This window comes from Mesoplodon mirus, assembly GCF_964341445.2.
Source record: "Mesoplodon mirus genome assembly, chromosome: 8".
In the NCBI taxonomy this organism is placed as follows: Eukaryota; Metazoa; Chordata; class Mammalia; order Artiodactyla; family Ziphiidae; genus Mesoplodon; species Mesoplodon mirus.
This window is the reverse complement of record NC_138984.1, coordinates 52,702,015-52,728,357: the sequence shown is the minus strand read 5'-3', so window position 1 is coordinate 52,728,357 and position 26,343 is coordinate 52,702,015. Positions and strand designations below refer to the sequence as shown.

At 41.6% G+C, this 26,343-nt stretch overlaps 1 protein-coding gene across 1 annotated transcript in view; it reads left to right on the top strand.

The window, feature by feature from the left end:
- Window positions 1-22,703, top strand: part of MAP3K19 (mitogen-activated protein kinase kinase kinase 19) — a gene marked incomplete at its 3' end in the record, with an annotated part of 37,069 nt that extends 14,366 nt beyond the window's left edge. Inside the window, 12 exon segments of the mRNA XM_082630422.1 lie at window positions 2,294-2,553; window positions 8,990-9,016; window positions 9,019-9,032; window positions 10,930-11,881; window positions 11,884-12,004; window positions 12,006-12,198; window positions 12,424-12,474; window positions 12,478-12,613; window positions 12,616-13,232; window positions 16,086-16,235; window positions 16,965-17,662; window positions 22,637-22,703. Of these exon segments, the coding sequence (XP_082486548.1) occupies window positions 2,294-2,553; window positions 8,990-9,016; window positions 9,019-9,032; window positions 10,930-11,881; window positions 11,884-12,004; window positions 12,006-12,198; window positions 12,424-12,474; window positions 12,478-12,613; window positions 12,616-13,232; window positions 16,086-16,235; window positions 16,965-17,662; window positions 22,637-22,703 (3,286 nt within the window).
- Between the last annotated feature and the right edge of the window lie 3,640 nt (window positions 22,704-26,343).

Below are 26,343 nucleotides of genomic sequence, written 5' to 3'. Positions count from 1 at the left end.
ATCCTTTTCACTGACAGTTTAGTTATTAGGAAAGTATGCTGTATGTTTTTCTTACTCCAACTTGTCAGCTAGGTGTTTGCCCTCAAGGATGACTATAAAACTGGTATGAAAGACATCCATCTCCCTGTGCTATGTGGCTGCTTCCCACTAGCTATCTGTTTTACATTTGGTAGTGTATATATGTTCATGCCAATCTCTCACTTTGTCCCAGCTCACCCTTCCCCCTCCCTATGTCCTCAAGTCCATCCTCTAGTAGGTCTGCGTCTTTATTCCCATCTTGCCCCTAGATTCTTCATGACCAGTTTTTTTATTTTTGTTTTGTTTTGTTTTGTTTTGTTTTTTAGATTCCATACATATGTGTTAGCATACAGTATTTATTTTTCTCTTTCTGACTTACTTCACTCTGTATGACAGACTCTAGGTCCATCCACCTCACTACAAATAACTCAATTTCTTTTCTTTTTATGGCTGAATAATATTCCATTGTATATATGTGCCACATCTTCTTTATCCATTCATCTGTCGATGGACACTTAAGTTGATTCCACGTCCTGGCTATTGTAAATAGAGCTGCAATGAACATTGTGGTACATGACTCTTTTTGAATTATGGTTTTCTCAGGGTATACGCCCAGTAGTGGGATTGCTGGGTTGTATGGTAGTTCTGTTTTTAGTTCTTTAAGGAACCTCCATACTGTTCTCCATAGTGGCTGTATCAATTTACATTCCTACCAACAGTGCAAGAGTGTTCCCTTTTCTCCACACCCTCTCCAGCATTTATTGTTTGTAGATTTTTTGTTGATGGCCATTCTGACTGGTGTGAGATGATATCTCATTGTAGTTTTGATTTGCCTTTCTCTAATGATTAGTGATGTTGCGCATTCTTTCATGTGTTTGTTGGCAATCTGTATATCTTCTTTGGAGAAATGTCTATTTAGGTCTTCTGCCCATTTTTGGATTGGGTTGTTTGTTTTTTTGATATTGAGCTGCATGAGTTGCTTGTAAATTTTGGAGATTAATCCTTTGTCAGTTGCTTCATTTGCAAATATTTTCTCCCATTCTGAGGATTGTCTTTTTGTCTTGTTTATGGTTTCCTTTGCTGTGCAAAAGATTTGAAGTTTCATTAGGTCCCATTTATTTATTTTTGTGTTTATTTCCATTTCTCTATGAGGCGGATCAAAAAGGATCTTGCTGTGATTTATGTTATAGAGTGTTCTGCCTATGTTTTCCTCTAAGAGTTTTATAGTGTCTAGCCTTACATTTAGGTCCTTAATCCATTTTGAGTTTAGTTTTGTGTATGATGTTAGGGAGTGTTCTAATTTCATTCTTTTACATGTAGCTGTCCAGTTTTCCCAGCACCACTTACTGAAGAGGCTGTCTTTTCTTCATTGTATATTCTTGCCTCCTTTATCAAAGATAAGGTGACCGTATATGCATGGGTTTATTTCTGGGCTTTCTATCCTGTTCCATTGATCTATATTTCTGTTTTTGTGCCGGTACCATACTGTCTTGATTACTGTAGCTTTATAGTATAGTCTGAAATCAGGGAGCCTGATTCCTCCAGCTCCGTTTTTCTTTCTCAAGATTGCTTTGGCTACGGGGTCTTTTGTGTTTCCACACAAATTGTGAAGTTGTTTGTTCTAGTTCTGTGAAAAATGCCAGTGGTAGTTTGATAGGGATTGCAATGAATCTGTAGATTGCTTTGTGTAGTAGAGTCATTTTCACAATGTTGATTCTTCCAATCCAAGAACAGGGTATATCTCTCCATCTATTTGTATCATCTTTAATTTCTTTCATGAGTGTCTTATAATTTATTTTCATGTTTTTGATTTTCTTTTAATTTTTCATATGTTCATTTCATATAGTCATTCACTTTGATTACATATTACAAAACTTTCAGCCCACAATGCAATGGAAAATTTTAAACAGATTCTTCACCAAAGATAGTTTGAGAAGCACTGGTCCTTTGGAGAATGGTCAAAGGCCTTTGGTCAACACCTTTGGAGAAGTACAAGGATGCACCCCCTATGTCTCCCCTTTGCCCTCTGATATCTCTGCTTGAGGAAACAGGGAATGGGAAAACTAAAGTGTGAGGGGCAGAGGGCAGATGAGGTGGGGAGCAACTCAGAGGACAGGGAGGTCTTGTGCTTTCAGGAATACAGCCATTCCACACAGCAGCAGCGTTTGGAAGTAGTCCTCCAAACTTTCTAGTGATGTCGGGCTGGGCTGAGAACTGGAGACCCAGAAGACATGGGGAATGACTTTTAAATCAAACCGTTTCCTCTGCCTTTTAGTCAGATAACCTCAGTGCATCAGGAATGGGTACCAGCACATTCTGTTTCACTTCCAAATGAAATTGAGATGGTAGGCTCCAGGACAAATATGGTGACCAGGCAGCCTTTACTCCTGAAGAAAGAGGAACATTACCAGGAGCTCTGCAATGTGAACTTGGGCTTTTTTTTGCCAAGACCTTGCTTAGAACTGAACATCTCCAAGTCTGTAGCCAGAGAAGATGTTCCTCACTTTCTGAAGGGGCAGCCGAGAAAATCTGAAGGTGAGTTCATTTAATTACACAGTTATTCCTTTATTCTTTGGTCCATAAATATTTCTTTACTGATCTTTTTCTTCTGCATTTGAAAATCTTTACAGGGAACTCATATTTGGTTTATCTTTATCTATGGGAGTTTGGGGGGCCTACACTGAGGATGCTTTCCTCCAAGATTTGAGTTAGCTGTTCTATCTAGCCCAAGACTTATTTAACAGATAGCACACTGATACCAGCGTTTCCCCTTAGGACGTTGCTCTCATTGATATCTGCTTACCACTGTCCTAAACCAATTGGCCTAAACCACCAGGGACAAAACTGTATGCAAAATCCAAAATTTTGCATTTATTGGCTTATTGCAATGAGAGATATCGCACAGCAGAGGAAATGTGAAGCATCTCACCAAAAGAAGGGAAAAAATTGAATTATTATTATAGGATTTGGGTGCACGTGTTGAGCTCAAATGAAATTTAAATGAAGCAGTGGTGTTTAAAATTTTTTTTTAATTTTAAATTTATTGTGGTACAATGTACATCACATTTTAACCATTTTTAAGTGTACGGTTTAGTGGAATTAAATACATTTACATTGTTGCACAACCGTTGCCACTATGCATCCCCAGAACTTTTTCATCTTGCAAAACTGAAGATCTATACCCATTCAACTTTAACTCTCCTTTCTACTTTCCCCCTGTACCCCTGGTAGCCACTATTCTACTTTGTGTCTCTATGAATTTGACTATTCTAGGTCCCTCATATAAGTGAAATCATACAACATTTGTCCTTTTCTGTCTGGCTGATTTCATTTAACATGATGTTGAAGCTGAGTTTCGATAGGCTGTGTATAAAAGTGTTAACATCAGGTCTGGACTGTGACGTAAACCCAGGGTCTTGTTCCTTGAAATCCAGAAATCTCACTCCCAGTTGTCCACAGCCTCTCTTCAGTCTCCTCTCTTGCCACTCTTCCTCAGCAGATGCTAAACATCAGCATCACCAAATGCCTTCTGTTCCCAGGACAAATATGTGAATATTTGCACATGTTGTTTTTTTCTGCCGGAACATTAAGCCATCCTTCAGTTCTCCCCTTAGAAACCCCCTCCTCTGGGAAGTCTTCCTGAATGTCCCCAAGACTGGGGGAGTTGCCAGGCCTTTGGATTCCCATAGGATCCTGACCTTGTCTGCAACATAACACTCATCATGCTGAATTGTCACTGTCTTTTTATGTGTTGGTCTTCACCAGATGACAAAGGCAAAAACCATCACACCTCTGCACACCTCGCTCTAGATCTGGCATATAACTATTTTAAAATGTATATTGAATTAATAACAATGGCAGTCACCATTTATTGAGTGCCTATTACCACAAGGCACAAATATTCACTGATACAGGAAATATTAGCATTCTTGTTTTAGAAATGAGGAAAGTGAGCCTCAGAAGGTTAAGTGCATGCCCAGGTCACATAGCTAATGGGTTACAGAAGCTGGATTCAAACCTGGACCCCCTGTCTCTGAAGCCAACGTGCTTAAGCACCATGTCATGTGTGTTCAGAGCTCACACCACCCATTTGAGCCCCACTTTAGTTATGAGGGAAAAAAAGGAGAAACATTTAGTCTTGTGGTGGAGGTGAATTTAGAGAAAAGGGAGGGTAGTTGGTGCAGGTACAAACTGGAAGAAGGATGGATGGAGAGACTGAATTGGACATCATGGAAATATCCTCTTCTCCTGGCCAAACCACAGAAAGTCTTGAAGATGTAATAAAAGTAGCACATTCAAACAAGAACAACCTGGGTTAGGTCGGTATCCTGTGATGGGATCTGCTCCATCAGTGTTACGATCTTGTCTGAAGAAGTCAGCTGGGTTTACCAGGCTGGTGTTTGTTCCCTTTTTTAAAATATTTTTGTTTAAATGCAATCTTAAATTTTAGACAATCAATATATGTCAATTAAGAAAAAGTCAGAAAAGACAGGTGAGAAAAAATAAAAAGTAAGAAATAAGAAGTACAAATACTGTTTCAAGACCGTTTCTTCTAGAATGTAATTCCACATTTCTAAATAACATGTTTATAACTACATTGCTTGATTGCTCAATTTAGGCATTATCTATTAGGGTTTAACAATTTTATATTACTCTCTACACACACAGGCAACCTTCGAAATCTTTGTGCTTTAAAAAAATTAATATTCAATGTCTCCCTTATTATGTTTTTTTTTGTTTGTTTTTTTTGGGGGGGTTTTGTGGTACGCAGGCCTCTCACTGTTGTGGCCTCTCCCATTGCGGAGCACAGGCTCCGGACGCGCAGGCTCAGCGGCCATGGCTCACGGGCCCAGCCGCTCCGCAGCATGTGGGATCTTCCTGGACCAGGGCACAAACCCATGTCCCCTGCATCGGCAGGCGGACTCTCAACCACTGCGCCACCAGGGAAGCCCTCTCTTATTATGACTAGGTAAAATATCATTCACAGCTGAGCCCCAGAGTGTGCTATGATTACATTGCTTTTCTTTTGAGACATTCTATTTATCCCAGCTTTAATACTCGCCTCATTTCACCATTTGTTTACTTTCTGTGTATCTGTCACTAATTCATCCCCATCCTGTCTGATGGACCTGTGAAACGCACCTCAATACAGCAACTGCACACCAAGTAATCCATTGGTTTCTTTTGTTTTCTAAGACCTCGCTCCTGGAATGCTCTGCCCTCCTGTTTCACTCTGTGTTACTTGGTCTTTGGACCTCCTGACCAGCTGTCTCTTTGGGAGTTCCTCATCATTATCCTGGAAATGCCCTTGGCTACCCTCTGTGTTGGACCCCTGTGTACTGGGTACACGGCTTCCTCTCTCTTGATTAATGCATTCACTTTAGGAAGGTAAAATTTCCCGTAGCTTCCTGAAGAAGGTACATGAATGATACTAACGGTAGTTTTTCATTGTCTCTATTCCCTCTGAGTTCTCTTCTTTCTTTCTGTTTTGTCCTGTTTACTTTCATGTTAGAGGCTATTCCCATATATCAGTTGATCCTTGGCGATTATTTGTATTTAAGAGGGGGAGACTAAAAAGTGCCAGAGGCTCGAGGGGGCTTGTGGAGTGGACAGAGACCTGAATGGTTGGGTGACGGATTCCCCTAGTGCCAGGGTGCGTAGGTAGGCTTTTCTCTCAGCTAGTTTGCCTGAGAGAAGGAGAATCCAAGCTCTTGCCTGTAGGTTATAAGGCTGGAGCTTCACACGTCAATGTGGAGGCTTTCATTTATCCTCACATTTTCACTCCAGCACCCTGTTTCTGCTCTCAGCTGTACCTAGCTCCTTCGCATCTTTGTTTCAAGCTCTTCAGAGAATAAACTTCCAGCCAGGAATGGAGAAGAGCAACCCCTGACAAGTGGGGCAGGACACAGAACAGGGAATCTGGAACCAACTCCTTGTACAGAGTTTGAAGCAACCCCTTGTTTCAGACTCACCTGCAACCCCACCTTCAGAGGTACCTGGTATCTTTAATTCCTGCTCCTTTCTGGGGTTATTATTTCTTGTTGAGTTCTACCCTCTGCAGTCAGTGAGCAGAACAGAGAAAGCTGACTACTAAATTGGTTATTATTCATCCATACAGTTTTTTAAAAAATAAATAAATTTATTTATTTATTTCTTGTTGTGTTGGGTCTTCGTTGCTGCGTGCAGGCTGTCTCTAGTTGTGGTGAGCAGGGGCTACTCTTCATTGCAGTGCACGGGCTTCTCCTTGCGGTGGTTTCTCTTGTTGCGGAGCATGGGCTCTAGGAGCACGGGCTTCAGTAGTTGTGGCACGCGGGCTCAGTACTTGTGGCTCGTGGGTTTTAGAGCACAGGTTCAGTAGTTGTGGTGCACGGGCTTAGTTGCTCCGCGGCATGTGGGATCTTCCCGGACCAGGGCTCGAACCAGTGTCCCCTGCATTGGCAGGCGGATTCTCAACCACTGCGCCACCAGGGAAGCTCATCCATACAGTTTTCATCATCCAAAATTTTGTTGATGTTGTGCATGTGCGGTTTTACCCTCTAGGTTTTTGCTGTTCTTTTTCTTTACCTTTTATTTTTTTATTTTTTTATTTTTTGTTTGGCTGCATGGCTTGCGGGATCTTAGTTCCCAGATCAGGGATCGAAGCCAGACCCTGGCAGTGAAAGCACTGTGTCCTAACCACTGGACCGCCAGGGAATTTCCCTTCTTTACCTTTTTAAAAAATTAGTCTACCATCATTTTAGTGAGGCTTGTTGAGAGAGTGGAGAAAAGCTTGTACATTCAATCTTTTAACTGGAATTCTATACACATTTAAAAAAGCTTTCAGTATATATTACCACATTACCTACTGGAAAGATCTTACCTCTACATTCTCACCAGAAATGTTTAAGAGTGCCTTTATATCTCATGTCATTCCTTATCAATACTGGATAGTACTCATCTAAATATTTATAATACCTGAATTTTTTAAACTCAGGGTGTTATACATAAGCACCCAACTATAAATCATATTCAGTTATATTTCTAGTATTAACTTGTAATATCTTTTCAACAGAAAATCTCAACCTCTAGCATACAACCTCAATGAGGGCAAGAATTTTGTCTTTGTTCTTCACAATTATATTGCCATCTTCTGGGACAGTGTTGGCTACTCAATGAATATTGGTTAAATAAATGGATAAAGAATTGGGGTGGTGCTCTGGCCAGCTGTGGCTAAGGGGAATGCCCGCATCCCCTCCTATTGGAATCCTCTTCTTAGGTGACCATTTTTCACCTGAGAATGGCTTCTACCTGTGGTACATCTCAGAGAGGTCTCGCTAAGTGAAATTTCAAAATGACAGCCTGTGGCCAAAAAGGACCTACAGGCATATTTTGTTCGGCCTTCAAAGTATTTTAAAAAGGGATGGGAAGCAGATTTCACATAAAGTCTCCAGCTCTCTGGCTTCTCTTGGCAATTGGAAGGTCCAGCAGTGCTGGACTACCCATCTGGAATGGACAACACCAACTAGAACTGGGGAATGGATATCCCTGTAGCTGGGGCACATAACTTCAGTCCATCACTGTCCCTACTTATCCTACTTCATTCATTTATGTGCCTGCTTTGACCCTGAATACATTGGAGCTTTTGGCTTCAACTTTAACCCATGATGGTGAGTGGGGTTTTAGGGACCATTCTGATGTTTTCGTAAGAAGAAAAAAACGTCTGGGTTTTACCCTACCTAGTAAATCTCATCTCGCCCTTCCCCGCCCTCCTTCAGAATTTATGATCTATCTCATGTTTGAGTTCAAACAATGGATGGGAGACAATTATACATAAATACTTTCACTTTTCTGCAAAGTCTGGGTTTTCTGAGCAAAAAGCACTAGGAGACTAGGTTGAAAGATGACTGAATGGCAAACATGCCTTGGAAGTTAGAGCTAAGCTATTGCTCCAGAAAGACCGAAGCTGGCTTCGCCAAGAGCTGTTTACTTACTTAATAGGGTAAAAAACAAACAAACAAAAGCCAGAGACACATTTCCCCCTTCTCCTGGAGACACTTGCTTACATTTCATAGTGAAGGTCTCTCTTTCTCAGAAGGGAAAGATGGGTTGAACTGCCAGCACTCTATACATAAGCTCTGAGTCTCATAATTTCAGGGTCTCCTCCTACGGTGCAGCCTCGCTACCGGTGCAGGTAAGCACCTGGTTCTCATTTGTGTCAACCTGTGGGAAATCGGGCTGCAGGGAACTGGCACTATGATGCCCTGTGGGTGATAAGTGCTCTGCTTTCTGATCCAGAGGTCATGTGTTTCCAGAAGGAATATAAATAAAAATAAATAAATAAATATCACTATATATACACGCAAATGTTATAACTATAAAACAGAGATATATACATATATATAACATAGATATATATAAAAAACAACATTGTATATAAAACAACAACCCTCTTCAGTGTCAGTAGTTTTGTGTAATCATTCTGTACCCACTGTCACGTGGATCACACCTGGAAAAACTCTTCATTTTGACAACTTTTCCTCAAACCTCAGCACCAAGATCACTCCATCGCCATCCCCTGGCTTAAGGCCGACTGTGTTCACTCTACTACTAAGAATATCTGATAATAATAATAATAATTTTTGGAACTTCCCTGGTGGCGCAGTGGTTAAGAATTGCCTGCCAATGCAGCAGACACGGGTTCAAGCCCTGGTCCTGGAAGATCCCACATGCCGCGGAGCAACTAAGCCTGTGCACCACAACTACTGAGCCCATGTGTCACAACTACTGAAGCCCGCGCTCCTAGAGGCCGTGCTCCGCAACAAGAGAAGCCACTGAAATGAGAAGCCTGAGCAGTGCAACAAAGAGCAGCTTCTGCTCGCCACAACTAGAGAAAGGAAGGAAGCAAGGAAGACCCAATGCAGCCAGAAATAAATAAATAAATAAATAAATTTAAAAAAAAATTATTAAAAAATAATAATTTTTCTCGTTACAGTGTTTTCCTCTTCTAATATGATGTATAGTGCCGGAGAATTGAGGTAAGAGTAGTTGGAGCATTTTTAACTTAAGGATTAACCAAAGAATCTTGTTAGAGACAAATCCTATCGAAGAACTCAGAGCCCAGGGCTTCCGTGGTGGCACAGTGGTTGAGAGTCCGCCTGCCGATGCAGGGGATATGGGTTTGTGCCCCGATTCGGGAAGATCCCACATGCCGCGGAGCGGCTGGGCCCGTGAGCCATGGCCGCTGAGCCTGTGCGTCCGGAGCCTGTGCTCTGCAACAGGAGAGACCACAGCAGTGAGAGGCCCGCATACTGCAAAAAAAAAAACAAAAAACAAAAAAACAAAAAAACTCAGAGCCCAAATCCTGAGCATATGTTTTGGAAAAACCACAACTCACATACAGTTTATAGGGGAGCTAATTTCTGGGAAAATTATATCTTGACAGGTATATTTCTTTTCTGGGGTGTTTCCCGTTGTCCACATAATGAAGTGAGTAGCTCTTTTGGACATATTTAATTTTTCTTGTTTTAATGTATTGAGAAATGAGGTAATCCTTTTTCCATTGGTAGAAAGATTTTCCTAGTTGTCTCATTTGTAAGTAAAGCGTTTGGAAAGAGCCTTGCAATTCTCTCAACTGACTCTTCTATATTCTATGAGCCTTTGAGAAAATGCATAGGTACTGCTTAGTGTTGAAAAAAGGACTTTATTGGCCTAAAAAATAAATAAATGAAATAACTGCTGCTACTGCAGAAGTGTTTAAGCACTGGGAGAATCTGTATTTTGAGAGATGGAAGAAAGACATCTAGGTACTGAAACTAGGGGATTATACTGCATCTCACCTGTTTCTAATGCCTGTTTCTAGTGTCAGTTGCCTTTTCCTTTCCTCTTACGCACAGGTGGCAACAGAATGAAAATTAAACATAGAGCTCTCAATTACCACTCGTGATCTATGCCTGTAAATATTCTGATATAATTAGTTATCAAATCTCTATACCCGGAGGGTGGGGTGGTGGAGGGGGAAGGCCACAGTGAAAACTGTAAAGTTAGAGTTTATAGCTTAACCAACCAAAAAGCTGAATATTATATATTGGGTTACACTGACCTCTAGAGGTTGATAATAATATAAACTTGCTTAATTTGAAAATAGTTGGAGGGCCAAGGAGAATTAAAAACCATTTCGGGAGCTAACTCTCAAGTGTATAGTGAGGCACATTTATAAGCCACTCTCAACAAAACAATTCAGCCAAATAATGAGGAACAGTTGTGTTCTGCATACAAATTCTGGGTTGGTTTGCAGCCTAACGATCACTATTACAGTAAATGTAACAGCAATTTTAAGCTGTTCTAAGTGGGAATTTTAAAAATCTTAGATCAATTCTATGGAAAGAGAATAGAAATAAAAAAGTAAACAGAAAAGAATAGAAATTTTAAAAAACTTTAAAGTTTTATTGTTTACAATGCAGAACCTTTATTTTAAACATATAACCATGAATCTTTACATATGTTAACATTGGTTTTTGTTTTGTTTTGTTTTTGCGGTACGCGGGCCTCTCACTGTTGTGGCCTCTCCCGTTGCGGAGCACAGGCTCTGGACGCGCAGGCTCAGCGGCCATGGCTCATGGGCCCAGCTGCTCCACGGCATATGGGATCCTCCCGGACCGGGGCATGAACCTGTGTCCCCTACATCGGCAGGCAGACTCTCAACCACTGCGCCACCAGGGAAGCCCCATTAACATTGTTTTTTAAAAGTATTGTCTTACCCTGGTTCTTAAAAGACACCAGGAATAAGATTTGAGTTTTTAAAACTGTGATCTCCAGGATAACTTTGTACTTTAAAGGACTTCCTAAAGAGAATCTTAAAATTTCTTCAGATTACTTTATTAATATGATATGCATATGTGTTTCTGCATTCATTTGTTTTCTCTTTCCTTTTAGTTCCCTCAGCCACCATTGTCACCCCTGCCTGTGAGATCTGTTCTCCTTACTATACCCCCAAATCATAAGGATCAGAAAGAGAGAGAAAGAAATATTCCAAGCTTCATATCTTTCATACCTAAGTTCTCAGAGCCTGTTAGTCGATCTGATGAGTTTAGACCATCAAACAAGCAGAAGGAAGCACCGTTCAAGGTGTTGGAGGATCAGACTCTCAGGTCATTTGATAACTCTATCTGGTCCAGAAACATGTGCTCTTTTTGGAAGGCTCACCATCACAGACAACACCTGGAGACAGAGGAGAGTAGGAAATCCAAGGAAACAGAGCGATGTGTCAACATTGAAATCTCTCACTTTGAAAAAGGACAGTCTTTGGTGTCCTTTGAGAATTTCAAGGAAGGCAATTTTCCTACAGATAGGGAAGTGGATATTGACTGCCATGGTGCTGAAGTGAGAAGAGCAGAAGAGAACACTCAATCTCTTTCATCAGCAAAGAAAGAGGGTTCAGTAGCCAGAAACTATGAACAAGATTCAGAAGCTGGATATATCAAACCAGTCAAGTTCCAAGAAGCCCTGCATTCAGAAATAACTCTAAGCCAGGATGAAGGGACTAGAAATGATAAAGCTGATTCAAAAACTGCTTCAGCACATAAAGGGGAAGTAATTGAGCCAAATCATATTTCAGAAGAGTATACTGTTCTTAAAAGTTTGTCCAATATAGTTCCTCAGGACCCCATTGAAAAGCTCCCAGAAGATCACAGAAGCATGGAGACAAACATAAAAATATCAGTAGCAGAGGCAACCAAACCAGTAATGAATGGGATGGTGCTTCTTATCCACGTCAATTTCCCTGGATATGAAACTCCCAAGGAACCAACAATAACTAAACCAAGCCTCCAAAAAAGAAAGGGCACCCTTCATAACAACAGTAGCTTCAACATACTTGCAGACCAAGAGATGGCAGGCATAAAATGAAAACCCATAGAAATAAGTTGGATTTAAAGACCAAGGCCAGTAACAGGACACCTCAGAATTTCATGGTTTCCATTGAAAGTCCCATGAAGCCTACCATGCACAAATAGCATAAAAACTCAACTTTTTCCTGCTCTGGGGCTTGTGGACCCCAGACCTTGGCAATCACCAAAGTTTCAAAAGAGAATGCCACAGATAGAAAAGAAGCAATCCACTTACCGGGCTTTGGAACCTAAAAAGCAATCATTCCCTTGCATCTGTAAAAATCCAGGAATAAAAAAGTCTTCTGGGGCTTCCCTGGTGGCGCAGTGGTTGATAGAGTCTGCCTGCTGATGCAGGGGACGCGAGTTTGTGCCCAGGTCCGGGAAGATCCCCCATACCGCGGAGCGGCTGGGCCCGTGAGCCATGGCTGCTGAGCCTGTGTGTCTGGAGCCTGTGCTCCACAACGGGAGAGGCCACAGCAGGGAGAGGCCCGCGTACTGCAAAAACAAAAAGAAAAAAAAAAGAAAAGAAAAGCGTTGCCAGCCTGTAAGTAGCAATGACACTGAAAATGGTGATGGTATTTCAGAACCAGAATAGCAGATAAAGTCTTCAGGAAATGACTTTCTATCTTCCAAAGATGAAGTTCAGCCCATGAACGTGGTTCAGACTCATGAGCAGTCCATTGAACAGAACGAATTCCTTCCTGTCTCAGATTTGTCCATTGTTGAGGAAGTCTTGATGAAGGAGACATTTCTAGCAATCAGATACTTGCCACGAGCCTCAGAGATCTGCATGAACTCCAAGAGCAACATCACCAAACCCCATTTGTCCTTTCAGAAAACAGCTGGGCACTGCCCAGTGAGAAGAGTTCCAGCAAGCATGTACTGCAAGAAAAGCAGACTATAGTATCTCCTGGTGAAACTAATGCCAATCAAATTTTAACTAACAATGTAGAGTTTGATAGTGTTTCAGATAAGTCTAAAACACTTATGAGTTTCTCTTTCCAAGAGAAACAAGAAAGTGCATCTTCTCAAGCATATCAACGTTGGGCACATTCTTTGGATCATGTTAGTTTGGCTAATAAGTCAATTCCATGTCAAACATTTGGAAAAACCTTAAATGATGCATATTCAATTTCCCAAGAAATTCTAGACCCTGTAAAGAATGAAGAATCGTCAGATGAACTGTTAGGTTGTCTAGCTGCAGAACTACTACCTCTTGATGAGAAAGATAACAACGCTTGCCAAATAATGGCAGATGAAACAGATCCTGAAAGCGGAAATCTTGCCCTCAGTAAGAGAGGAAATACCATGCAAGAATTAGGCGGAGAGACAACAACTGTCAAAATACAGGTGGGTATAATTAGAATCAGAGATTCATGGGGGCGGGAAGGGATCTCAGAGACAATCTGTTTCAAACCCCTTATTTTCAAACGAGGAATCAGTAACCCTAAACAATTAAATAGTTTCATCAAGATCTCACTGTTTGGTTGCAAGTTTGGAATCCAGGTCTCCTGACTCTCGTGCTAAGACGTTTTCATTATGTTGCCTTACTTCTAGAATTTAGCTAGCCTGACACTGCAATGGAATCACTTTGGTTACATTAATATAGCAAAGCTACTTATTGAAATAGGTAGATATTATATTCAGTGATGATGTTTTTAATCAACAAGTAACAGCAGGGAGATAACTATGGGTAAAGCATTACTCTAAGTGGTGTGTGAGATAGAAAGAAATTAACACAGCCCCCGAAGTAGCTCACCATCTAGTTCCAAAAGACATATGAAAACATGAAAAGCTCATTTCTCAAAGATTCCCTGCACCTGAGCATTTGTTCCCAAATGGTTTACTTTAACACAAAAATATTATTGATGCCTCCTGTGTTTTTGGTATTGGGATAAGAACTGAAGACATGGTAGGGTACAAGCCTTAGCCATGGCTCTCAGGGAAGCATAAACAACAATCCTGAACACATTTTTAAAAAATTTGGTTGGCACTGGAGTGGGGCGGTGAGAAGACTATCAGCAGGTAGTAAGGTTACGTTTGTTTTAGTTCTCACTGAAGTATATGAGCCTTCTGTTCTACTAAATTTTAAAGACAAACAGTGGGTTTAGCTGAAACATCATTTACTGTACATTAACTCAGTTTATAACACACTCTTTCAGGATCAGGAATCCTTTAAAATAATTGATCAGAAGAATACACAAGGTAAATAATTATACCATAGCTAAGTTTATTGAGAACTTACCACGTATGAGTGGGACACATCATCCTTTCTATACTTCCTAACAGCTACATGAGATCAATACTAAAGGTAATAACAAGTCCCCATTTTGCAGATGAGGAAACTGAGGTTTAGAAAGTCACGCAGGTAGTGAGTGGTGGGGACAGGAATTCTGATTCCAGCCCCACACTTAATTACTACACAGTGGGAATATTCCTGGTTGTAAAAGGCCAGCTTCACCCTCATGTGAACCTGGTCTTGGCTGGGACGTGGACAGTGATTCACAGAGGCTGCCAGGCTTGGGTGGGAGTTGGGGGTACGTGTGTGCATGCCTGTGTGTCTGAGATGGGTCCACCAGCCTGCCATTTCACGTTCAAGAAAAGCTAACGAGCTAGTAAATACAATCAGCCCATAACCCTACCCTGCAATCACAGAGTCAAAAGCTGACCTTTTCACTTCTAAGCAATCCTTAAATTTCAGTTTGGATAGAAACATGAGAGGCTGGGGAGGAGGAACCCAAATGGCCCTCTGGAGGCACCCGTGCTCATTCCCGAGGAAGGAGATCCTGTGCAATGTCTTATTCTTTTTTTAAAAAATAAAATTTATTTACTTATTTATTTGGCTGTGTTGGATCTTCGTTGCTGCACATGGGCTTTCTCTAGTTGCAGTGAGCGGGGGCCACTCTTCATCGCGGTGTGCGGGCCTCTCACTGTCACGGCCTCTCTTGTGGAGCACAGGCTCCAGATGCGCAGGCTCAGTAGTTGTGGCTCACGGGCCCAGTTGCTCTGCAGCATGTGGCATCTTCCCAGACCAAGGCTCGAACCCGTGTCCTCTGCATTGGCAGGCAGATTCTCAACCACTGCGCCACCAGGGAAGCCTGTCTTATTCTTAAGGACCGTCACCGTACCTCTACATCACCATCATCATTTATTATTATTATTTTTTTATTTTTATTTTTTGTGGTACGCGGGCCTCTCACTGCTGTGGCCTCTCCCGTTGTGGAGCACAGGCTCCGGACGCGCAGGCTTAGCGGCCATGGCTCACGGGCCCAGCCGCTCCGAGGCATGTGGGATCTTCCCGGACCGGGGCACGAGCCCGTGTCCCCTGCATCGGCAGGCGGACTCTCAACCACTGCGCCACCAGGGAAGCCCCATCATTTATTTTTAAGAACTCATAGAGGAGATCAAGACAAAGTATTTTTGGTCCTAATCAAACAATTGGTAAACATGGTCTAAGCTCTACAAAAATGTACTTGTTTCCCGACTTCCAGGGGAAGGCCTTTCAAAGTTTACTGTGGATGCACATCTCTTGAGGGTCATGCTGAAATGTAGACACTGATTTGGTATGTCTGAGGCCTGAGATTCTGAAAGTCTAACAATCTCCCATGGGATATTGATACAGCTGGTCTGTAGGTTCTCCTTTGAATAGCAAGGGTCTAGAGGACCATGGATGTTTAGTCTATTGCAGCTGGTCTTGACCATTAGACTTGCTTGCATGGCTGTGCATGGGTGAATGTATGTGCGTGTATGTGTAAGAGAGACAATATCTATCTGTATGTATATTTGTGTGTAAATGTGTATGTGTATGGAAGTGTAGGCATATATGCTTACATATGTGTATATTTGAGTGTATGCGTACGTTGTGGAACTAGAACAAAGGTTGTTTATTCAGAGCTCACTATAGCAAAGGAGTCAACCACCATCACTTGTGTTTGGCCGAGACTCAAAAGCAGGCAAGGAGTAGGAAAGCTTTTTAGTGGAAAAAAGGCTTCAGGTGTGCTCTGATTGGAGGCTGTTGTCCTGGGGAAGCTGTAGGTGGGCTAACTAGAAGGGGCCTCCCACGTGATTGGTTAGGGGTGCATATTTGGCCTTCTCTGGTTGGTCCTAAGTTAGAAAAAAGGAAGACCTTTCTCTCTACCCTTTCTCTCCATCCTAAGGACTCAGAATGTAATGATGGCTTTTCTTTTTGTCTCATTCTTCCAGAGATACAGTAATGGCTTTGGGATATGTGACAAAGAGGAGAGATTTTTCAACTCACATGAAAAGAAGACATTTTCTGAAAACAGTTTAAAGTATGAAGAACCTATCCTGTGGACCAAGGGTGAGACCCTTGGGAAGGGAGCCTACGGCACAGTAAGTGAAACAGGAAACATGTTGAAATAAAAAGTCTCCACTCCTCCTCGACTCCTCCCTCTTCCCTAATCTTCCTGAGTGCCCTCCCCACCCCGTATACTCTTTTACTTAGAACTCTTTCAGTTGGAAGTAATAGGAAACCCAGCCTAAAGTGGCTTGAGGAGAAGGATGTCCACAGCTTTATGTAACTGAAGGATTTGGAGTAGGACTGGCTCTGGGCACAGCTGGTTTCAGGGGTCAAACAATGTCATTGGGGATCTGGTCTCTCTGTGTCTCCTTCTGGCTCTGGTTCTCAGGCTCCACGGGGTAGTACAATAGCCATTGTATTTCAAGCCTCTAATTCTCTGAGGTCCAAGTCCTGTGGGGAAGAAGTCTCTTTGTTCAACGGTTCATGTTATGTTACCAGAAGTTGGGAGAATCATTGCTGCGTGGCAAAAACAAAAGATGTTCCTTACATTTTGTGAATTGCATAAAAGACCATCTAAAGTCCCAGCACTTTAGATAGTATTTACACAGATTGGTAAAGAGAAGACTGAACCCAAGCCATTATGATATACATTCACTAAGCTACTTATCCCCATCTTGTCTCCACTAAAACATTCAATTTGCTTAAGTACTTTGCATTTAGGTAGGGATGTATCAGCTTAGAGAAAGACAAGTGTTTGGGAGCCATTTTGTGAACAAGTGTCGTCATTTACATTTAATAATAAGGCATTGGTTTGCTTCTAGGTATATTGTGGTCTTACTTGCCAAGGACAGCTAATAGCTGTAAAACAGGTGGCTTTGGATACCTCTGATAAATTAACTACTGAAAAAGAATATGGGAAACTGCAGGGAGAAGTAGATTTGCTCAAAGCACTGAAACATGTCAACACTGTGGCCTATTTGGGGACATGCTTGGAGGAGAACATTGTAAGCATTTTCATGGAGTTTGTTCCTGGTGGCTCAATCTCTAGTATTATAAACAATTTTGGGCCATTGCCTGAGATTGTGTTCTGTAAATATACAAAACAAATTCTGCAAGGTGTTGCTTATCTCCATGAGAACTGTGTGGTGCATCGAGATATCAAAGGAAGTAATATTATGCTTATACCAACTGGAATAATAAAACTGATTGACTTTGGCTGTGTCAAGTGTTTGGCCTGGGCTGGCTTAAATGGTACCCACAGTGACATGCTGAAGTCCATGCATGGGTCTCTGTATTGGATGGCTCCGGAAGTCATCAATGAGTCTGGCTATGGACAGAAGTCAGACATCTGGAGCATTGGCTTCACTGTGTTTGAGATGGCCACAGGGAAGCCCCCATTAGCTTCCATGGACAGGATGGCAGCCATGTTTTACATTGGCGCACACCGAGGGATGATGCCTCCTTTACCAGAACACTTCTCAGAAAATGCAGCAGATTTCGTGCGTGTGTGCCTCACCAGGTAAGAAACTGAAAGCAGGAGGAGGATAAATCCCCAGAGATTCCAAGCAGCTGACGTTTCCCCTGCAATTTATGGCCCATTATAAGCTCTGCTTGGGTTATGAAATCAAGCAGGGAGTGATTTTGTGCTGAAAAGAATCATGATTGGCCATATTGGGTGATTGTGTTCCCTGTTGTACCAGGGTATGGGGGTAATGCTTCAAGTGGGAAGTGCCTCAATGAAATGTCTTATCAGGTCCAGACAATACTTCCTCAAATCAATGGGTGTGCAAAAATTGCTAAGGATTTACTTATTTACCAATGAGACATCTTCCCAGGGACTAGCCATGGTGAAATGACATCACCTATGCTTTAGCCTCCCTTCCCTCTCGGGGAACCAATGTTCTCATTCCTTCCTAAAACCAGCTCTCAGGAGAGTATGTGAGAAATTCATTCGTATCAAGGGAATGATATGAACTGACTGATTGATAATTGACAGTTAATGTATTGTTTCCCCAGAAACACTTGCATTTAAAGTGAGAGGAAGCATTTTGAGCCAAAGGAACAAATCTCTAATTGGAGTGTTTCAAGCATCAAATGGGTAGTGTTTGGGGAAGCAGAAAAGCCCCAGAAGGTTGCCTGTTTTCTCCTGTCCTGAGGCTTCCTGGTACTTATGGAATAAAGTCCTGTGTAAAATGTTAGAACTGTAGGGAACTTAGAGATTACTCATTTGTGTGGTTTTCAAACTTTTCTTACCCAGGCACTCTCTGCTCATATGAAACCTTAATTCAAAGAATAAAAGATAAAGGCAGAGAGATGGCTCTGGTTAAAGTGTGTATATGTATATGCATGTATGTGTACGGTGGAGGAGAGCTAAAGAGTAGGGTAGGGGTGCTCAAGCCTACCTACCTGGCCTCTGTGATGATGTAGAACAGCCTAAAATCCACCCACCTAGTGAGGCTCAACATTTGCATGTGCAGAATGAGAAAGGTCTGAAACCAACAAAATTTCTTGCCCTTCAAGGAAGTATGCTTTCTTATTGCTAGATGAAAAATTCTAGTGCCCCAGCTTTCAGCAAACATATATGGCAACCTCCAGCTCCCTGAATGGGTTCATTTTATCTTTCTCAGTTAACCTCCAGAACCCACAGGCCTCCCTGTCTGCCGATGAGTGTGTCTCTTTTAGACTGTCTCCCTCTCCCAGCACATGTGTATACCAATCAGCATGTCCTGGTTGATTTCAGGGGATCACATAGGCCAGGGCAGCAAGGCATACTCCAGGGTTGCAGTTCTGGGCATCGCTACATGCAGAGATGCCGTAAGCATTCCAGCATGGATTTTGCGGACAGAGCTCCAGGCACAGAGATGACCCCCAGCCCCCCACCCCCCAAAAAAAACCTCCTCACAAAAGGGACATAAAGGTATTAGGAATATCATATAGACCAGTACTAGTCTTGGAGATTGGTCTTAGCTCTTAAACATACTGCAGTTTCTTTGTTCTGAGTTGAACAATTATCTATTATTGATCCACAGAAAGTGCTTGCTATTCTAATTTTCTTTCTAGTTCTCATTACACACACACACACACACACACACACAGCTTTAAAGAGAAAGGGTGGAATATTTTTTTCTGGCTCTCCTTTTGAACCATTGCTTCATAAACTAAGCAATACACAACTCACACCACTAATGATCAATTAACAGGGTTGTTGCGAATGGTAAGGGAAATGGTGTATGTAAATTGCTTAGCACAGCTTGGGGTATGTAATTAGGGCTCAACTATTAATAACCCTTTGGGAGAATACTAATACACCTTTCCTAATGAGTGTCATACTGCAAGCCTGCAGTTCTATGCCAGAGACCCTAAGGGCTCTAGAATCTTGCCTGTTGTCTATGACAATAACTTCTTGGAGGTGTGGATAGTCACAAATAAAGGGGTAAGGCACTCTTAAAGATTCAGAATTAGAGATGATCAGGTAAAAATCAGGAACAAGGACGGAACAGAAATCAATCTGGGGAAGCAGTAAGAAGCATGGCTGGGGGTACTCCTATGGGCAGGTCTCAGAAGTTCTGGGAAGCCAAGGAGTTTAACTTTGTTGAGATAGGCAGTGAAGACCAGAGGACTGCAAAGGATTTGGGGTAGAGAATGTGAAGAAAAAGGTCTTTGGGGAGTCAGGTCAGCAGATTCAGTAGAGGGACCTCGAATGGAGGCCATTCTGGAATCCAGAGTTTGGGTTTTGATGGTGATGGAAGCAGTGGGAGTGTAAAGAAGATTCCAAAATATCAGTATTTCAGGGACTTCCTCGGTGGTCCAGTAGGTAAGACTCCATGCTTCCAATGCAGAGGGCCCGGGTTTGATCCCTCATCAGGGAATTAGATCCCACATGCATGCCGCAACTAAGAGTCCACATGCTGCAACTAAGACCTGGCGCAGGCTAAATAAATAAACATTAAAAAATATATACCAGTATTTCAGAGGAAGGTGAATCAGGACTTGGTGGTAGAGGATGATAGGATCTCATGGTTTTGAACATGGATAATGGAAGAAGTAATAGAAAGTAGTGAAAGAGGAACAGGGGAGGAAGTTGAAGGAAACATTTGAAGCTGTGGAATTGTTGCTCAGGAAAGCAGTGAACATTGGAAGTGCGTATTTGAAAATCATAAGGTTGGTAGCTATAATCATGAAAAAATTAGAGGGCTGAGGAAAATGTTTTTGAAAATGCTCATGGGAGAAGATAACAAAATATGCATAGAATTAAGTCCAGTACACAACTGGAAGAAAGGGAAGGAGGGGAGTTGCCACAGTGTGGGAGAAGAACGAAGAGGACATTTTCTCTTAAGTAGAGACTGTTTCAGAGAAAAGGGGGTAGTGAATACTTCAAATGCTACAGAGATGACAAGGAGGGTGAGCTCATTAAATTTGGTAAGGAGAAGGTCATGGTTAGTTTTAAAAGAGCAATTTCTATAGAGAAGAGTAGGCCAAATGGTAAGGATTTGGGTTAGTGAATGTTGAAAAAGAAATCTGGGTTTGACCAACTTAGAGAAATTTGGCAGGAATAGAAGAAATAGGATGGCAGCTAGAAATGGTAGTCATTTAAGGATTTTTTGAAGAGAAAAGAGATTTCTGCATTTTTTGAAGGCAGGAGAAAGAGCCTCCAGAAGGGGAGAGGTTTTTTATTTTAGAATGATTTTTGGTCACTTGCTTTTTTTTTTTTTTAATTAATTAATTTATTTTTGGCTGCATTGGGTCTTCAGTGCTGCACTCGGGCTGTCTCTAGTTTCGGCAAGCAGGGGCCACAGTTCGTTGCAGTGCCTGCGGGCTTCTCATTGAGGTGGACTCTCTTGTTGCAGAGCACGGGCTCCAGGCGCATGGGCTTCAGTAATTGTGGCACGTGGACCCAGTAGTTGTGGCTTGTGGGCTCCAGAGCACAGGGTCAGTAGTTGTGGCACGTGGGCTTAGCCGCTCCGCAGCATGTGGGATCCTCCCGGACCAGGGCCCGAACCCACGTCCCCTGCATTGGCAGGTGGACTCTCAACCACTGCGCCACCAGGGAAGCCCGGTCACTTGCTTTTTAACGTATTTTATTTTTATTTCCATTTTTACCTGGGATGTTCTTGGTGGTCATCTGCTTCCAAAATGATCAAGATAGCCAGTTTAATGAAAAGAATGCCTTTGAATAGGTCACTGCAGATAACCAGTGACTGGTTCATTAGTTCATTGACTAGTTCATTGGCAAAAGCTTTTGATTTCTTGAAGGGGAATAAACCTAAGCCACAATAGTACTAATTAAGTAACTGTATCCCTTTATGCTCTTCCAAGAGTGCCCCAAATGGGATTATTCAAATTAATCACCAAAGCATATTTAAACGTCTACTTCTTAAAGGTTTTTCAATCCTGGATACCTCTAAATTTAAAAAATAAATTTCATGCTAACTAAAAGTGCATTAAACTGTACATCTAAAAGCATGATTTTTTTTTTTTTTGGTACGTGGGCCTCTCACTGTTGTGGCCTCTCCCGTTGCGGAGCACAGGCTCCGGACGTGCAGGCTCAGCGGCCATGGCTCACGGGCCCAGCCGCTCCGCAGCATGTGGGATCTTCCCAGACCGGGGCACGAACCCGTGTCCCCTGCATTGGCAGGCGGACTCTCAACCACTGAGCCACCAGGGAAGCCCTAAAAGCGTGAATTTTACTGTGTATAAATTATACCCCAAACAAATTGAGCGAAAGTACAATGGAAAAGGAGGGACTGGTTTTGAATCATACTAGGTACTAATTTTTGAATTATTAGTATGTGACACTGTTTCAAAGTTTTATATGCATTTTTAAAAATTCTCCCAATGGGGACTTCCCTGGTGGTCCAGTGGCTAAGACTCCCTGCTCCCAATGCAGGGGGCCCGAGTTCAATCCCTGGTCAGGGAACTAGATCCCACATGCCGCAACTAAAAAGATCCCTCATGTTGCAACTAAGACCCAGCGCAACCAAAAAAAAAAAATTTTTTTTTTTTAAATTCATTATTAAAAAAAAATCTCTCAATGAATTGGGATCGACATATACACACTACTATATATAAAATAGATAACTAATAAGGACCTCCTGTATAGTACAGGGAACTCTTCTCAATACTCTGTAATGACCCACATGGGAAAAGAATTTTAAAGAGTGGATATATGAATATGTATAATTGATTCACTTTGCTGTACAGCAGAAACTAACACAACATTGTAAATCAACTATACTGCAATAAAAATTAAAAAAAACACTCTCCCAGTGAGTTAGGTGTTATTGTTATCCCCATTTTACCAATGAGGAAAGAGTTGGAGTCCCTCACCTAAGATCACACAGTTAAAATCTGGAGTCTGGACTCAATCCAAATCTGTTTGACTGGCAGAGGCTGTACTTCCATTGTTAAAGTTGGCATTTTGAGTCAACTGAATCTAGTTGGCAGGCACGATACTGGGTGCTGCTTACTCTAATGTGTTTTTTCCTCTTCTTAGGGACCAGCATGAGCAACCTTCTGCTGTCCAGCTCCTGAAGCACTCCTTCTTGAAGAGAAGTCATTGAACATACATCAGGACTTTCTTCCCAGCTCCACTATAGATTACTCCGTTACTGCTTCATTGCGGAAATGATGGCTAAGGGACCCTTGTTTTCCTACTGGAAAGTCAATCTAACCCAATTTAACCAGATCCTGCAGTGGCACTAACTGAAAAGTTTGTTACAGGTTAGCCTTCTCAAGCTTCAGGCACAATTACCCATATATATAAGAAAATTGTCTTAAAGAGTAACAACAGAAAACCTATTCCGGTGTTTCGTTTTGATTATCCAGTAACTACAATCTCTCTTGCTTTATACGATATTTCCTTTTATTTCTGGCCTGTCAATTTTAATGTCATTAAATTGTAGAAACAAGGATAAAATGTATTTTCTTGCTTGATGGGTAAAGACACTTATTTCTTACAAAGGAGAATAGAGGAAGGCGAGAAGGTAAAAGGAGTAGAAAGACGCTAGATTCAGTTTACTTAGGCAGCAACCTTAACGCTGCAGACTATAGGGGCCTCAAAATTAACAGGAAGAGCTAAGGGCCTTGGCCTTTCATTATCAGAGGGTCCCCTAACTCCTCAGAAGTCTCCACCTACAAGAAGTTGGGCTCTTCAAGGTGTTTCCATAAACCTCAGGCTGCCTTCTCTGTGACTGGTCGTATGTTTTGAGGTCTTCATGTATTTACAGAGTGAATTAGAAAATTACTGCATTGAGAACCAGCTAAACCTAAGACAGCTAGCTGGTGGGATAAAAGCTCACTGATCTGTTAAGGGGAGAGTGGGTGAGCATATAAACTTTTCCAGGGCACTTTTGCTCACTTCACCTGAAGGAGGGACACCCCTGCTAAGGTCATTCTTCACTTTCATTCCCAGAACATTGGAAAACCTTGCAAAAATGAACAGGGACAAGTTGTCAGAGTTATTACAAGGTCTTAAGTTGGTGGACTGAGCATTTTTGTTAAGGTTTCGGTTGCTGTGACTCCATTCATCTACTAAATTTCACTGACACCTGTTGTCTTAAGCTAGGTCTACAGATTTTTTTTTTTACTAGCTACTATCATTTGAAGATGGCACAACTACAAACTAACTTTAGGTGAATTCCAACACCAGCTGTCTGTCAGACTTTGTCAAAATCAAGCTGCTACTTCAGAAGTTTTTGAAATAAATGTGAAATGCACTCCAGCTGAGATAAAAGCTTTTACTTTGGCCAACATGTTTAGAAGGGTCTTTGCGGGTGTACCTTCCTTCTCTCTCTCCAGTTTGCAGAGTTCTTCCCTTATATTTGATAAAAATTTAAGGGATATGTCCCTTATTTTACTTACTTGTATATCAACATAACACCATTTTAAGTAGGGTTTAATTTTTTAATCTTAGTAGGGATTTCAGCATTCTTTAAGATCTGAATGATTATATCTGATTTCGGAGCAATTACCTATTTACATTCAACCCTATTAAACCCTATGAGGCAAGGGCAGGGACTAAGACATGTTTATGCTGTGTATACAGATCACAGTAATGGACACATGAAGTTGCTATTAACAAACCTACCCCTCTTCTGATATAGAAAAATACTGAACACTAATTTCACAGAACCTTCAAAACCTGTATGTTAATAGGCAAGCCTTGATATTAAGAGCTTTCTGTTGTTCTGTCATTCACTGTGTTTATCATTGCCCATGTTGCTCTCTTTGTATCTTCCTTTAGGAGGCAGAGGTCCTAAAAGGGGACTGAGAGGGAAGAAAGGTGTGGGCTGGGAAGGCTAGCATTCCTTGAGCTCTTAATGGAGAAAGGCATTATCATTTAATTCTGCCTGTTGCTTGGGTCGGTAGTAGTCTCATTCTATTAATGCACAGTAAGGCTCAGGGTACTTAACTTTCTCAAGGTCAAGTTGGGATTGCCACCCAGATTTGTCTGACTTTAGAGCCTTCTCCCTGCTGCCTCCCAGATTTGTAGTTTATAAATGAAATCAGTTACAGTTTTAAGTTTTACGCAAACAAAACTCCATAGAGGCTGATAAACAAATTCTCCAGTCCAGTGATTTTGATGACTTGGTGTCAAAGGCTTTTCCTTTTTCACTTTGCAGCAACATTGCCTTCCCTTCTATGACTATCTTCCCTTCTCACCATGAACACCACCCCAGTTTTCAATCACATTCAGAAGCGCATTTCATTACATACTGAATGGGTCTCAAGCTCAACCGAAGTAAATTTAACTCCCCAAGTAAAATCCTGACAGTAGTTCCAGCTCTACAGCATCTCCTTAACTTTAACCTACTTTAGCCCACTGGACGTTTCTCGGGGTCTGAATGAGAGCTGCCGTTGTGGAAAAGAGCGAGCTCTGGATTATCGGGTTGGGGAGTGTACAGGATTCCACTTACTTGCTTTACCCACTCTCTCCTGCTTGACGACAGCAGTCCTGGGCCTTTAGTGTACTGAGTAGCTCCAAGATAAAAACTCACTTAATCTGCTCAATGAGCATCAAAAGCCTCCATCACGTACCAGGCCATCTTTATTCCTCATACTTGCTGTACTTGCTTGCCAAGTATTCAGTTTAAGGCAGCTATATAATAAAGCAACTTGCATTTAAAAAAAGCTTTCGACTTGAAAGCACTGGCTGTAGGCAGTCTGCATCTTCATGCAACAACGTTAACAAGAAGAGTTGTTGTGTATGGCACTGTGCTGTGAAAAGCTGGAATAGCAAACAGTCCTGAGGAAAAGCTATAGCACTTTGTCTCATTGTTATGACTTCTCAAACTTGTGAAAAATCATGGCTGAATTTGTCTCTAAAGCACTTGCTCCTATGGATTATGACTTGAAAGACCAAAGAAAACTGATCTTGGGTATATGCCTGGACATTTGTAAGGTCTCAATAGCTGGTTAATTTCATGGCAATATGATTAAAAACCCTCATTTAGTGAAGCCCAATATTGCTTTGGGAGGTGGTGCTGGGGGTCAACAGGCAGGTCATATACTAGAGCTAAAACAAAAACATAATTTTTTCCGTTATATTAAAAACAGCAGGGGGTGAAAGTGATGAAACAATGGAGTAGGGTGAATTAGTAAATGGATTACTAACTTTGGTTAAAGGGAATTACCAACTTTGTGATGTTCCTCAATAAAAGCTCATGTAATTTATTATATGAAAAAAGGACGCCCTTACTGCTGTTATCAACATAAAATGAAGACAAATCTTTTAATGTGATTTCAAAACATTTATTTTATATTCAGGCTTAAAATTCATGTTAGAGGAAGTAACTTGTCTATCTTAGTTCTATTTTATGAAAGCCATTGCAAGGCTTCCATTTTCTTTTTCAAGTGTGAGGTGTAGGAAAATCGGTGAGGGAGGGAAGGGGGTTGGAAAGAGCAGCAATATTAAAGCAGTTTATGATTAAATTTCTCAGGGATAATTCCCCTTGCAGATAATTACAACTACCCTCTGCTTTTTGTGAAGGTGATGCAAGAGGGTACAAAAGAAAATCCCAAAGTATGAATCAGAATGAACAACTTAAATTCTGGAAACGGTACACATGCAGTGTTTAATACACACTCAAGTCTACTGCACCTGGATTGGGCCTTCACCACTCTCCCCAATACCCAAAACACGCTTCTATTAGGATTCTTTTCAATGCCATCTATTCTATTTATTCCCTGATCACCCCAACC